Raw genomic sequence first — 13,963 nt, forward strand, 5'->3', positions numbered from 1 at the left:
ACTCATTGATGATCGGTATCAACTGATATCACTCATGGATGATCATATCGACTGATCTTATTCATGGATGATCGGTATTGACTGATCTCACTCATGGATGATCGGTATCGACTAATCTCACTCATTGATGATCGGTATCAACTGATCTTACTCATCGATGATCGTATCAACTGATCTTAGTCACGGATGATCGGTATCGACTGATCTCACTCATGGATGATCATATCGTATCGACTGATCCCACTCATGGATGATCGGTATCGACTGATCTCACTCATGGATGATCGGTATCGACTAATCTCACTCAAGGATTCTCGGTATCGACTAAACTTACTCATGGATGATCAGTAATGTATCGTCAGATCTCACTCATGGATGATTGGTATCGACTGATCTCACTCATGGATGATCAGTATCGACTGATCTCACTCATTGATGATCGGTATCAACTGATTTTACTCATGGATGATCGTATCAACTGATCTTACTCACGGATTGTATCGACTGATATCACTCATGAATGATCATATCGGTATTGACTGATCCCACTCATGGATGATCGGTATCGACTGATCTCACTCATGGATGATCGGTATCGACTAATCTCACTCAAGGATGCTCTGTATCGACTGATCTTACTCATGGATGATCAGTAATGTATCGTCAGATCTCACTCATGGATGATTGGTATCGACTGATCTCACTCATGGATGATCAGTGTCGACTGATCTCACTCATTGATGATCGGTATCAACTGATTTTACTCATGGATGATCGTATCAACTGATCTTACTCACGGATGATCGGTATTGTATCGACTGATATCACTCATGAATGATCATATCGGTATTGACTGATCTCACTAATGGATGATCGGTATCGACTAATCTCACTAATGGATGATTGTATCGACTAATCTCACTCAAGGATGCTCGGTATCGACTGATCTTACTCATGGATGATCATATCGGTATCGACTGATCCCACTCATGGATGATTGGTATCGACTGATTTCACTCATGGATGATCAGTATCAACTGATCTCACTCATTGATGATCGGTATCAACTTATCTCACTTATCGCCAATAGGTGTCAGTATCGACTGATCTCACTCACGGTTGAACGGTATTGTATCGACTGATCTCACTCATAGATTAGATTATCAGTATTGACCGATCTTACTAATGCGTGATCGGTATCAACTGATCCACAGTGTTTTAGCTACTTCTAAATCACTAGTCCTGGTCTCCATGGTGACAAATAAAGTAAGTTTCTTACAAGTACTATTATCACTGGAGGACGAGTGATAGCTAAACATGCTTCACTACACACCGTAGGAGGATACAATAGCTCACCGGCGTCACAATGTAAACATCCACTGTAATGATACCAAGTACAATAGCGTATCTAGTCGATACTACGATGATTACATCGATATTTTTTAGCGTCACAAAATCTTTTTTCCTTTTTTAAAAATTCATATTATGTTTATAAAGTCAGTAAATACGTCCCTGGACAAATGAGGACTTTGAATATGACCAATGTATGATCCTGGAACTACTTGGTATCGGATCGATACCTAAATGAGTGGTATCATCCAAAACTAATGTCAAGTATCAAAAAAGAGAAGAATAAGTGATTATTACATTTGAACAGAAGTGTAGATAGAACATGTTAAAACAGAAAATAAGCAGATATTAACAGTAAATGACCAAGTGGATTAATAATATTTTTTACAGTTTGTCCTTATAGTGTAGACAAAATAATAGGTGTATAAATGACACAGCAGACTAATTAGGAGTCTTTGTTTGTTTACTTACTACTAAAAGACAAGTGGTCTAGTATTTTATTGAAGGACTAAATGACAATAATAAACATATGTTTCATGCACACTAAGATGTTTTGTTACTAATAAAGACAATAATGACATTTTTGTGTGGTCCCCTTTATTTAGAAAAGTATCGAAATACATTTTGGTACCGGTACCAATACCAACATATGTGTATGGAGACAACACTACTCTCCAGTATAATAAAGGCATGTTGTCATGTGGCTTCTGTGGCTGTAAATGAGTTTGGTTGCCGTGGTTACTGTACACCAGGGGTCACCAACGCGGTGCCCGTAAGGACCAGATGTAAAAATAGCTCAAATAGCAGCACTTACCAGTGAGCTGCCTCTATTTTTTAAATGTGATTTATTTACTAGCAAGCTGGTCTCGCTTTGCCCGACATTTTTAATTCTAAGAGAGACAAAACTCAAATAGAATTTGAAAATCCAAGAAAATATTTTAAAGACTTGGTCTTCACTCGTTTAAATAAATTCATTTATTTTTTTACGTTTCAGAAAGACAATTTTAGAGAAAAAATACAACCTTAAAAATTATTTTAAGATATTTAAACACATATACCTTTTTAACTTTTTAAATTCCTTCCTCTTCTTTCCTGACAATTTAAATCAATGCTCAAGTAATTTTTTGTATTTTTTATTGTAAAGAATAATACATAAATTTTAATTTAATTGTTCATTTTAGCTTCTGTTTTTTCGACAAAAAATATTGGTGAAATATTTCTTCAAACTTATTATGATTAAAATTCAAAAAAAATATTCTGGCAAATCTAGAAAATCTGTAGAATCAAATTTAAATCTTACTTCAAAGTCTTTTGAATTTCTTGTAAAATTTTAGTTCTGGAAAATCTAGAAGAAATAATGATTTGTCTTCGTTAGAAATATAGCTTGGTCCAATTTGTTATATATTCTAACAAAGTGCAGATTGGATTTTAACCTATTTAAAACATGTCATCAAAATTCTAAAATTAATCTTAATCAGGAAAAATTACTAATGATGTTCCATAAATTCTTTTTTAAATGTTTTCAAAAAGATTCGAATTAGCTAGTTTTTCTCTTCTTTTTTTCGGTTGGATTTTTAATTTTAACTATGTTTCAAAATTTCATTTTCATTTTTTTTCGTGTTTTCTCCTCTTTTAAGCCGTTCAATTACGTTTTTTTCATCATTTATTCTCTACAAAAAACCTTCCGTAAAAGGAAAAAAAATGTACGACGGAATGACAGACAGAAATTAAGGCTGCAGCTAACGATTATTTTTCTATCGATTAATCTATAGATTATTTTTTCGATTAATCGGTTAATCTATAGATTATTTTTTTCGATTAATCTATAGATTATTTTTTCCTTTTGCCGATTATTTTTTTATTCAAAATGAAGATGAAAAAATAAATGTAGGCCCGTTTTTTCAAAAGGCATGGCTTTTATTTACAAAAAAAAAGAAGTATGGCCACTCAGTCAACATTGACAACAACATGACTAAATATTCTGTAACAATGTAAACATTTAAAACTTTTAACATTTAACAAAATTAAAAGTAGCTTATTTGCTTTTTAATGTGCAAATATAAAAGTCAACATCCAGTGCAAATCTTAATATTCTGCAATAGTATAAGCATTTCAAAAGTAAAAGTATTGCTTTTTTTGCTTTAAAATGTACAAAAATAAAGATAAACATCCAATACAAAAAAGTGCAAAACGAAATATTCTGTAACAACAGTGTAAACATTTCAACAAAAGTGAAAGTATTGCTTATTTGCTAAAATGTGCAAAAATAAAGATAAACATCCAATACAAAAAAGTGCCAATCTAAATATTCTGGAGCACTGTAAACATTAAGTATTGCTTTTAAAATGTGCAAAATAAACATCCAGTCCAACACAGTACACAATAACCAATTCTACTCATTCCAGTGAGTGTCTAACAGTTGTAATGAAGAAAGGTTAGCATGTCTACATGCTTTGGTTCTTTTCTTGTTTACAATATTCCCAGCAGCTGAAAATAGGCGCTCAGAAGGGGTCGATGTGGCTGGAACTGAGAGCTAATTAGCCTTCACCTCAAGCCAGGACTGCGAGTGAGCTGAGCTGCAGTTTAAGTTTCTAGAAGGTCAACGGGCTCATAGTGATGTTACTAGTAGTTGACTGGGAGGTGTTTATTATCATTTGGGGAGAGTCTGCTGCCTGATGCTCACCTGCTAAACACCTATCTGCTCCACGCTGAAGCGATGACTACATGCGCTCTGAATACGCACTGCTGATTGGCTGATAATGCTGCGTGTGTACCAATCAGATGGTTGTGTGGGTGGGACAATGCTGCGTGTGTACCAATCAGATGGTTGTGTGGGTGGGACAATGCTGCGTGTGTACCAATCAGATGGTTGTGTGGGTGGGACAATGCTGCGTGTGTACCAATCAGATGGTTGTGTGGGTGGGACAATGCTGCGTGCTGAGACAGAGGCAGACGGAGCAAAGCAGCTTGTTAAGACTTTAGCTTAGAAACTCGTTCGGTACACCCCCGTACCGAACCGAAAGTCCCGCACCGAAACGGTTCAATACAAAACACGTACCGTTACACCCCTAGCAGATACAAATGACACATTCGTGTTTTTGTGTAATGATGACAACGTATGCTCGCGCGGACGTTTGACTAGTTGATGGTTTTCTTTTCAAATGTTCGTTTATAGCCGTTGTGCTGCTATGATAGGCCATTTCCGCTCGACACAGTGTGCATACAACAACATTATTAGGCCGTTTATTGAAATACTCCCACACTATTGGCATGCTTTCCCCCCCTCGCTCGCACCGCTCGCATCGTCTTCTTTGATCGTCTGCTTTGCGCTTCGCCATGACGGTAGTGTGACGTCATTATGCGACGCGTCGACGCACAAAAACGGCGTCGACGTATTTACGTAACCGATGACGTCGACTACGTCGACGCGTCGTTTCAGCCTTAACAGAAATACCCATTTTTTTATATTAATAGATGTATTTATTTAGCCATTCTTATTTACTTACATGCAACTTACAAATGACAATATACTGTATATATATATATATATATATATAAACACTTCAAATGTAAAGTGTTTTTTGTTTAATATAAATGAACTCTTTCTTTTTTCTTTTCTTTTTCATGTTTATTTCGAATATGTAGACAACACAAAAACAAACAAATTTTGCAAAAAAAAACAAAAAAGCCATTCAAGAATGAATAACAAAAACAATAATAATAATAGTAATAATAAAAAGCAAAAAGAAACAAGAAATGAAAATAAACATTAATGTAAACATATCCGAAAAGGAGTGAGAAGAAGTAAAAACTTATGTACTCCCACCCCTCTTATTACTTACTGTATGTTTAATAATAATAATAATAATAATAATAATAGTATATACAAATGTTATGTTGTATAAATACATATACATATATAAGTATGTACATATATATATATCTACAACATACATTTAACAAGTAACTATGAATGTGACACACCAGCGTGTATACATAGTATACATATACATACACATACAAACCTACTGACTCTTAGTGCAGTTCACTATATCCTGTGAACAATATATTTTTGTACATTCTTTTAAAAGTTGTATATTCTTTTATCATCATCTCCTGCAATAATATAACTTTATTCCTATAATATTTTGACTTTATTCTTGCAATAATATAACTGTATTCCTATAATATTTTAACTTTATTCCTGCAATAATATAACTTTATTCCTACATTTTGACTTTATTCCTGTAATATTATAACTTTATTCCTGTAATATTATAACTTTATTCCTACAATATTTTGACTTTTTTGTTGCAATAATATAACTGTATTCCTATAATATTTTAACTTTATTCCTGCAATAATATAACGTTATTCCTATATTTTGACTTTATTCCTGTAATATTATAACTTTATTCCTGTATATTTTTATAGTATTAATCATCATCTCCATGCAATAAAGTTGTATATTTTTATAGTATTAATCATCATCTCTATGCAATAAAGTTGTATATTTTTATAGTATTCTTTCTTTCTTTCTTTCTTTCTTATGAACTCAATATGAACTCTGACCTAGTATAGTTCATATTGATATTTATCTGTTTCTATATATATTTATTGTGAGAAATCATTAAGATGTTTCCACAAAGATAAATATCATTAATTATTAATAACAACATAGAGTTAAAGGTAAATTGAGCAAATTGGCTATTTCTGGCAATGTATTGAAGTGTGTATCAAACTAGTAGCCCTTCGCATTAATCAGTACCCAAGAAGTAGCTCTTGGTTTCAAAAAGGTTGCTGTTGTTGTGAGGGACCAAAGGTGTTGTTGTTGTTGTTTGCAGAACGTGTTCTGGATGGGTCTGGGCTGCAGCACCCTCCTCCTCATCCCCAGCATCATCCTGGCCGTCAAGCTGGCCAAGTTCTACCGCAGGATGGACACGGAGGACGTTTACGACGAGTGAGTTGGACGCACCGCGCTCGCGCATCCTTCCTCCACTTTGAACTGCGTTCTTCTCTTGTTGCCGTGGTAACCCTTTTCCTGTTCTTTTTGTAGTTCCTCTGTTTCTGGGACTTGGCATTTTACTTTGTGATAACCATTCCTACTATTTCCATCCTCTTCATCCTTTTTCCGTTTTTTTTTTTTCCCGTCTGCTTGGGCTCTCTTCTCGGGCCACGCACTCTCTGCACTTTACAAAGACTCTGGCTTGTGTGTTAGTGGGCATGAGGCTACTTCCCGCTGTGTTTCAGGAACTTCCATTGCTTGCAGACGTTCGTCACTTCATCGCAACGTTGTTTACTTCTTGGTGCTCGCGGCTGAAAAGTGTCCCTTAACTCTCCATGAAGGGCTCTTGAGAAGCACATGCTTGTAAATAATAGTACATCAACATGTGACATCATCCGTCATGTTTTGTTTTGTTTGTTTGCAATCTTTTGTTCCCCAGTATGGAAAGTGGTAATAATGGTTATCATAGCGAGCCCTCACACGCCACCCTTAACCCTCCCATGGCCAGGTAAACACTTTTGCATTCTTTTCGTCCTCCTGCACACTGCATTGTGCGGGGAATGGTGGTGGTGCATGCACACACACACACACACACACACACACACACACACACACACACACACACACACACACACACACACACACACACACACACACACACACACACACACACACACACACGTGCGTATGGGAATAAATCAACAATGTTTACTTTCACTGTTTAAGTATTATACAAACCCCGTTTCCATATGAGTTGGGAAATTGTGTTAAATGTGAATAAAAAGAGAATACAATGATTTGCAAATCCTTTTCAACCCATATTCAATTGAATAGACTGCAAAGACAAGATATTTCATGTTCACACTAAGAAACGTTGTTTTTTGCAAATAATCATGAATTTAGTATTTAATAGCAGCAACACATTGCAAAAAAGACATTTTTTACCAGTGTGTTACATGGCCTTTCCTTTTAACAACACTCAGTAAAGGTTTGGGAACTGAGGAGACACATTTTTGAAGTGGAATTCTTTCCCATTCTTGCTTGATGTTCAGCTTAAGTTGTTCAACAGTCTCCCTTCTCATATTTTAGCCTTCATATTGCAGCACACATTTTCAATGGGAGACAGCTCTGGACTACAGGCAGGCCAGTCTAGTAGCTTGGCATCGTCTTGTTATCTTATAACAATGTTTATGTTATGTTATATATGTTAGTTATTATAACTTTATTCCTGTAATAATATAACTTTATTCCTACAATATTTTGACTTTATTCTTGCAAAATTATAACAATGCTTATGTTATGTTATATATGTTAGTTACTATAACTTTATTCCTGTAATAATATAACTTTATTCCTACAATATTTTGACTTTATTCTTGCAATATTATAACTGTATTCCTATAATATTTTAACTTTATTCCTGCATTAATATAACTTTATTCCTTTAATATTTTAACTTTATTCCTGCAATAATATAACTTTATTCCTATAATATTTTGACTTTATTCTTAATAATATAACTGTATTCCTATAATATTTTAACTTTATTCCTGTAATATTATAACTTTATTCCTGTAATATTATAACTTTATTCCTACAATATTTTGACTTTTTTCTTGCAATAATATAACTGTATTCCTATAATATTTTAACTTTATTCCTGCAATAATATAACTTTATTCCTATAATATTTTGACTTTATTCTTGCAATAATATAACTGTATTCCTAAAATATTTTAACTTTATTTCTGCAATAACATAACTTTATTCCTATATTTTGACTTTATTCCTGTAATATTATAACTTTATTCCTGCAATAATATAACTGTATTCCTATAATAGTTTAACTTTATTCCTGCAATAATATAACTTTATTCCTATAATATTTTGACTTTATTCTTGCAATAATATAACTGTATTCCTATAATATTTTAACTGTATTCCTGCAATAATATAACTGTATTCCTATAATATTTTAACTGTATTCCTGCAATAATATAACTTTATTCCTATAATATTTTGACTTTATTCTTGCAATAATATAACTGTATTCCTATAATATTTTAACTTTATTCCTGCAATAATATAACTTTATTCCTATAATATTTTGACTTTATTCTTGCAATAATATAACTGTATTCCTATAATATTTTGACTTTATTCCTGCAATAATATAACTGTATTCCTATAATATTTTGACTTTATTCTTGCAATAATATAACTGTATTCCTATAATATGTTAACTTTATTCCTGCAATAATATAACTTTATTCCTATAATATTTTGACTTTATTCTTGCAATAACATAACTGTATTCCTATAATATTTTGACTTTATTCCTGCAATAATATAACTGTATTCCTATAATATTTTGAATTCATTCTTGCAATAATATAACTTTATTCCTGCATTAATATAACTTTATTCCTTTAATATTTTAACTAATAATATAACTTTATTCCTATAATATTTTGACTTTATTCTTGCAATAATATAACTGTATTCCTATAATATTTTAAGTTTATTACCGCAATAATATAACTTTATTCCTATATTTTGACTTTATTCCTGTAATATTATAACTTTATTCCTGTAATATTATAACTTTATTCCTACAATATTTTGACTTTATTCTTGCAATATTATAACTGTATTCCTATAATATTTTAACTTTATTCCTGCAATAATATTACTTTATTACTATAATATTTCGGCTTTATTGTTGCAATAACATAACTGTATTCCTATAATATTTTAACTTTATTCCTGCAATAATATAACTTTATTCCTATATTTTGACTTTATTCTTGTAATATTATAACTTTATTCCTGCAATAATATAACTGTATTCCTGTAATATTTTAACTTTATTACTGCAATAATATAACTTTATTCCTATAATATTTTGACTTTATTCTTGCAATAATATAACTGTATTCCTATAATATTTTAAACAGTTAAAATATTATAGGAATACAGTTATATTCCTGCAATAATATAACTTTATTCCTATAATATTTTGACTTTATTCTTGCAATAATATAACTGTATTCCTATAATATTTTAACTTTATTACTGCAATAATATAACTTTATTCCTATATTTTAACTTTATTCCTGTAATATTATAATTTTATTCCTGTAATATTATAACTTTATTCCTACAATATTTTGACTTTTTTTTTGCAATAATATAACTGTATTCCTATAATATTTTAACTTTATTCCTGCAATAATATAACTTTATTCCTACAATATTTTGACTTTATTCTTGTAATAATATATTCCTATAATATTTTAACTTTATTCCTGCAATAATATAACTTTATTCCTATATTTTGACTTTATTCCTGTAATATTATAACTTTATTCCTGTAATATTATAACTTTATTCCTATAATATTTTGACTTTATTCTTGCAATAATATAACTGTATTCCTATAATATTTTAACTTTATTCTTGCAATAATATAACTGTATTCCTATAATATTTTAACTTTATTCCTGCAATAATATAACTTTATTTCTATATTTTGACTTTATTCCTGTAATATTATAACTTTATTCCTACAATATTTTGACTTTAGTCTTGCAATAATATAACTGTATTCCTATAATATTTTAACTTTATTCCTGCAATAATATAACTTTATTTCTATATTTTGACTTTATTCCTGTAATATTATAACTTTATTCCTACAATATTTTGACTTTATTCTTGTAATAATATAACTGTATTACTATAATATTTTAACTTTATTCCTGCAATAATATCACTTTATTCCTACAATATTTTGACTTAATTCTTGTTGGATGGCAACATATGTTGCTCCAAAAGCTGTATGTACCTTTCAGCATTAATGGCGCCTTCCCAGATGTGTAAGTTACCCATGTCTTGGGCACTAATACACCCCCATACCATCACACATGCTGCCTTTTACACTTTGACCCTAGAACAATCCGGATGGTTCTTTTTTATTTTCACTGCTCAGTGGCCTAGTGGTTAGAGTGTCCGCCCTGAGATAAGTAGGTTGTGAGTTCAAACCCCGGCCGAGTCATACCAAAGACTGTAAAAATGGGAGCCATTACCTCCTGCTTGGCACTCGGCATCAAGGGTTGGAATTGGGGGTTAAATCACCAAAAATGATTCCACTGCTGCCCACTGCAGGGGGTGATCAAGGGTGATGGGTCAAATGCAGAGAGTAATTTCGCCACACCTAGTGTGTGTGTGAGACAATCATACTTTAACTTTTTCCTCTTTGGTCCACAGTTTCCAAAAAACAATTTGAAATGTGGACTCGTCAGACCACAGAACACTTTTCCCCTTTGTATCACCAGTGAAGGGTTTCTGGGTGTTGTTAAGTGGCTTTGGCTCTGCATAGTAGTGTTTTAACTTGCACTTACAGATGTAGCGACTAACTGTAGTTACTGACAGTGGTTTTCTGAAGTGTTCCTGAGCCCATGTGGTGATATCCTTTACACACTGATGTCGCTTTTTGATGCAGTACCGCCCGAGGGATCCAAGGTCCGTAATATCATGGCTTTCGTGCAGTGATTTCTCCAGATTCTCTGAACCTTTTGATGATATTACGGAGTGTAGATGGTGTAATCCCAAAATTCCTTGGAATAGCTGGTTGAGAAATGTTGTTCTTAAACTATTTGCCCTGGCATTTGTTGACAAAGTGGTGACCCTCGCCCCGTCCTTGTTTGTGAATGACTGAGCTGCTTTTATACCCAATCATGGCACCCACCTGTTCCCAATTAGCCTGTTCACCTGTGGGATGTTCCAAATAAGTCTTTCATGAGCATTCCTCAACTTTATCGGTTCTTTTTGCCTATTGTGCCAGCTTTTTTGAAACATGTTGCAGGCATCAAATTCCAAATGAGCGAATATTTGCATAAAAATAACAAAGTTTCTCAGTGTGAACATGAAATATCTCGTCTTTGCAGTCTATTCAATTGAATATAAGTTGAAAACGTTGACAACTTCACTGCTTTTGGGGTTTGTACAATCAAACTTTAAAAAAAGAAACAGCCAAAATGGTAAACAATAACACCAAAACAAATATCTTGATTGTTAATAAATGAGGTCCTAGTTCTACGTACGAGTTCCGTTCCTTCGACTGCGATGTACGGTGCATCCGGAACGTATTCAAAGCGCTTCACTTTTTCCACATGTTCTGTTCCAAGAATAAATCTATACATTTTTGCCCTCAAAATTCTACACACAATAATACTCCATAATGACAATGCAACAATGTTGCTTTAGCTTTTTTTTTTTTGCAAACTTATTAAAAATTCTTCTACGTAAGTATTTACATTAGATTTGCCATAGAAAGGCTACTATTAGCATTAGCAATTTTACATAGCGATCAACGCGTCCAAATTTTGTAATAAAACTTGGATGTATAAACAGTATAAACACTTTGTAGGGCACAACGCAACTACTTCCAGATTAGACAACATACTAGCCTGTACAGTAGGGCCATCTAATGTCTTGGAAGTGCAACTGCAATGCAAATGAGACTCAAATGTTATTAAAAAAAAAAAAAAAAATATATATATATATATATATATATATATATATATATATATATATATATATATATATATATATATATATATATATATATATAAAATAACTGGACAGCACAGTTATCATAATCAGCTCATTTTTATATGTTACATATAAAAGTAGAATTTTATTATCAAACAATCAACATGTATTAACACACACAAAAGTACTGGTATTGATTCCCAGGTACCAGGAATTGGTATCGTATCGGTTCAAAATGGGAACGGTCCTCATCCCGAGATTTAAGTGGACTTTTAGTGTAAGTCAAAGCTAAAATTAGTAATGCAATCAGTATCGGACCATTTCCACGAAAAAAAGTATGCGATCTGCCAATACAGATGAATGTCGATGATGTCCATACACAGTGTGGCGCCGCTCTTCCGAGTTAATATTAATCACCTTCATTCCAGCAGATAAACTACATTTCTTGTCAAGTATTTTTCATACCAAGTAGCATTATCACTGGAGAACGAGGCTAAACATGTTACACGCTGAGTAAGAACAAGCGAGAAGACATGCTAATCGCTAAAGTAGCTTGAACAGAACAAATCATTGCTGAGTAAAGTTTTGGAAGTGTAGATGGAAACACGTCACAGCAGGAACTAATCTAAACTGTGCAGCAAGCAGAAGTCCATGTTCACAAATTTAGGGAATCATTTCCTGGACACGGGAGGACTTTGAGGGCAAATAAAGTATTTTAAAGTGTGAGAGATGTACACAATGTGGCTTTATTTATTTATTGTGTACTATTGACTTTGTGTGTTAATCAAATTGATTTTTGTAAATATGTAAATACATATTTTTTTACCATAATATTTTGACTTTATTCCTGTAATGTTATATTTTTATTCCTACAATATCTTGACTTTATTCCTGTAATACTATAACTTTATTCTTGCAATAATATAACTTCCATCCATCCATCCATTAATTCCTACAATATTTTGACTTTATTCTTGCAATAATATAACTTTATTCCTACAATATTTTGACTTTATTCTTGCAATAATATAACTTTATTCCTACAATATTTTGACTTTATTCTTGCAATAATATAATGTTATTCCTACAATATTTTGACTTTATTTGTGTAATAATATAACTTCATTCCTACAAAATTTTGACTTTATTCTTGTAATAATATAACTTTATTCCTATAAAATTTTGGCTTTATGCTTGTAGTATTATAACTTTATTCCTACAATATTTTGACTTTATTTGTGTAATAATATAACTTTATTCCTACGAAATTTTAACTTTATTCTTGCAATAATATAACTCTATTCCTATTATATTTTGACTTTATTCATGTAATAATATAACTGTATTTCTACAATATTTTAACTTTATACTTTCAATAATATAACTTTATTCCTACAATATTTTGACTTTATTCCTGCAATAATATAACTTTATTCCTACAATATTTTGACTTTGTTCTTGCAATAATATAACTTTATTCCTACAATATTTTGACTTAATTCTTGCAATAATATAACTTTATTCTTATAATATTTTGACTTTATTTCCGTAATATTATAACTTTATTCCTGTAATATTATAACTTTATTCCTACAATATTTTGACTTTATTCTTGCAATAATATAACTTTATTCCTATAATATTTTGACTTTATTCCTGTAATATTATAACTTTATTCCTACAATATTTTGACTTTATTTTTGTAATATTATAACTTTATTCCAATAATATTTTGACTTTATTCTTGTAATAATATAGCTTTATTCCCACAATATTTTGACTTTATTCATGTAATAACATAACTTTATTCCTACAATATATTAACTTTATTCTTGCAATAATATAACTTTATTCCTATAATATTTTGACTTCATTCGTGTAATAATATAACTTTATTCATACAATATTTTAACTATATTCTTGCAATAATATAACTTTATTCCTATAATATTTCGACTTTATTCTTGCAATAATATAACTTTATTCTTATAATATTTTGACTTTTTCGTGTAATAATATAACTTTATTTCTACAATATTTTGACTTTATTAT

At 31.4% G+C, this 13,963-nt stretch overlaps 1 protein-coding gene across 1 annotated transcript in view; it reads left to right on the plus strand.

The window, feature by feature from the left end:
- LOC133644895 (prominin-1-A-like) overlaps nucleotides 1-13,963 on the plus strand; it is a 162,299-nt gene that overhangs the window by 125,742 nt on the left and 22,594 nt on the right. Inside the window, exons 24-25 of the mRNA XM_062039649.1 lie at nucleotides 6,195-6,310; nucleotides 6,795-6,863. Coding sequence (XP_061895633.1) covers nucleotides 6,195-6,310; nucleotides 6,795-6,863 — 185 coding nt within the window. The remainder of the gene's footprint in view (nucleotides 1-6,194; nucleotides 6,311-6,794; nucleotides 6,864-13,963) is intronic.

Source organism: Entelurus aequoreus, linkage group LG28, assembly GCF_033978785.1.
Source record: "Entelurus aequoreus isolate RoL-2023_Sb linkage group LG28, RoL_Eaeq_v1.1, whole genome shotgun sequence".
Taxonomy (NCBI): domain Eukaryota; kingdom Metazoa; phylum Chordata; class Actinopteri; order Syngnathiformes; family Syngnathidae; genus Entelurus; species Entelurus aequoreus.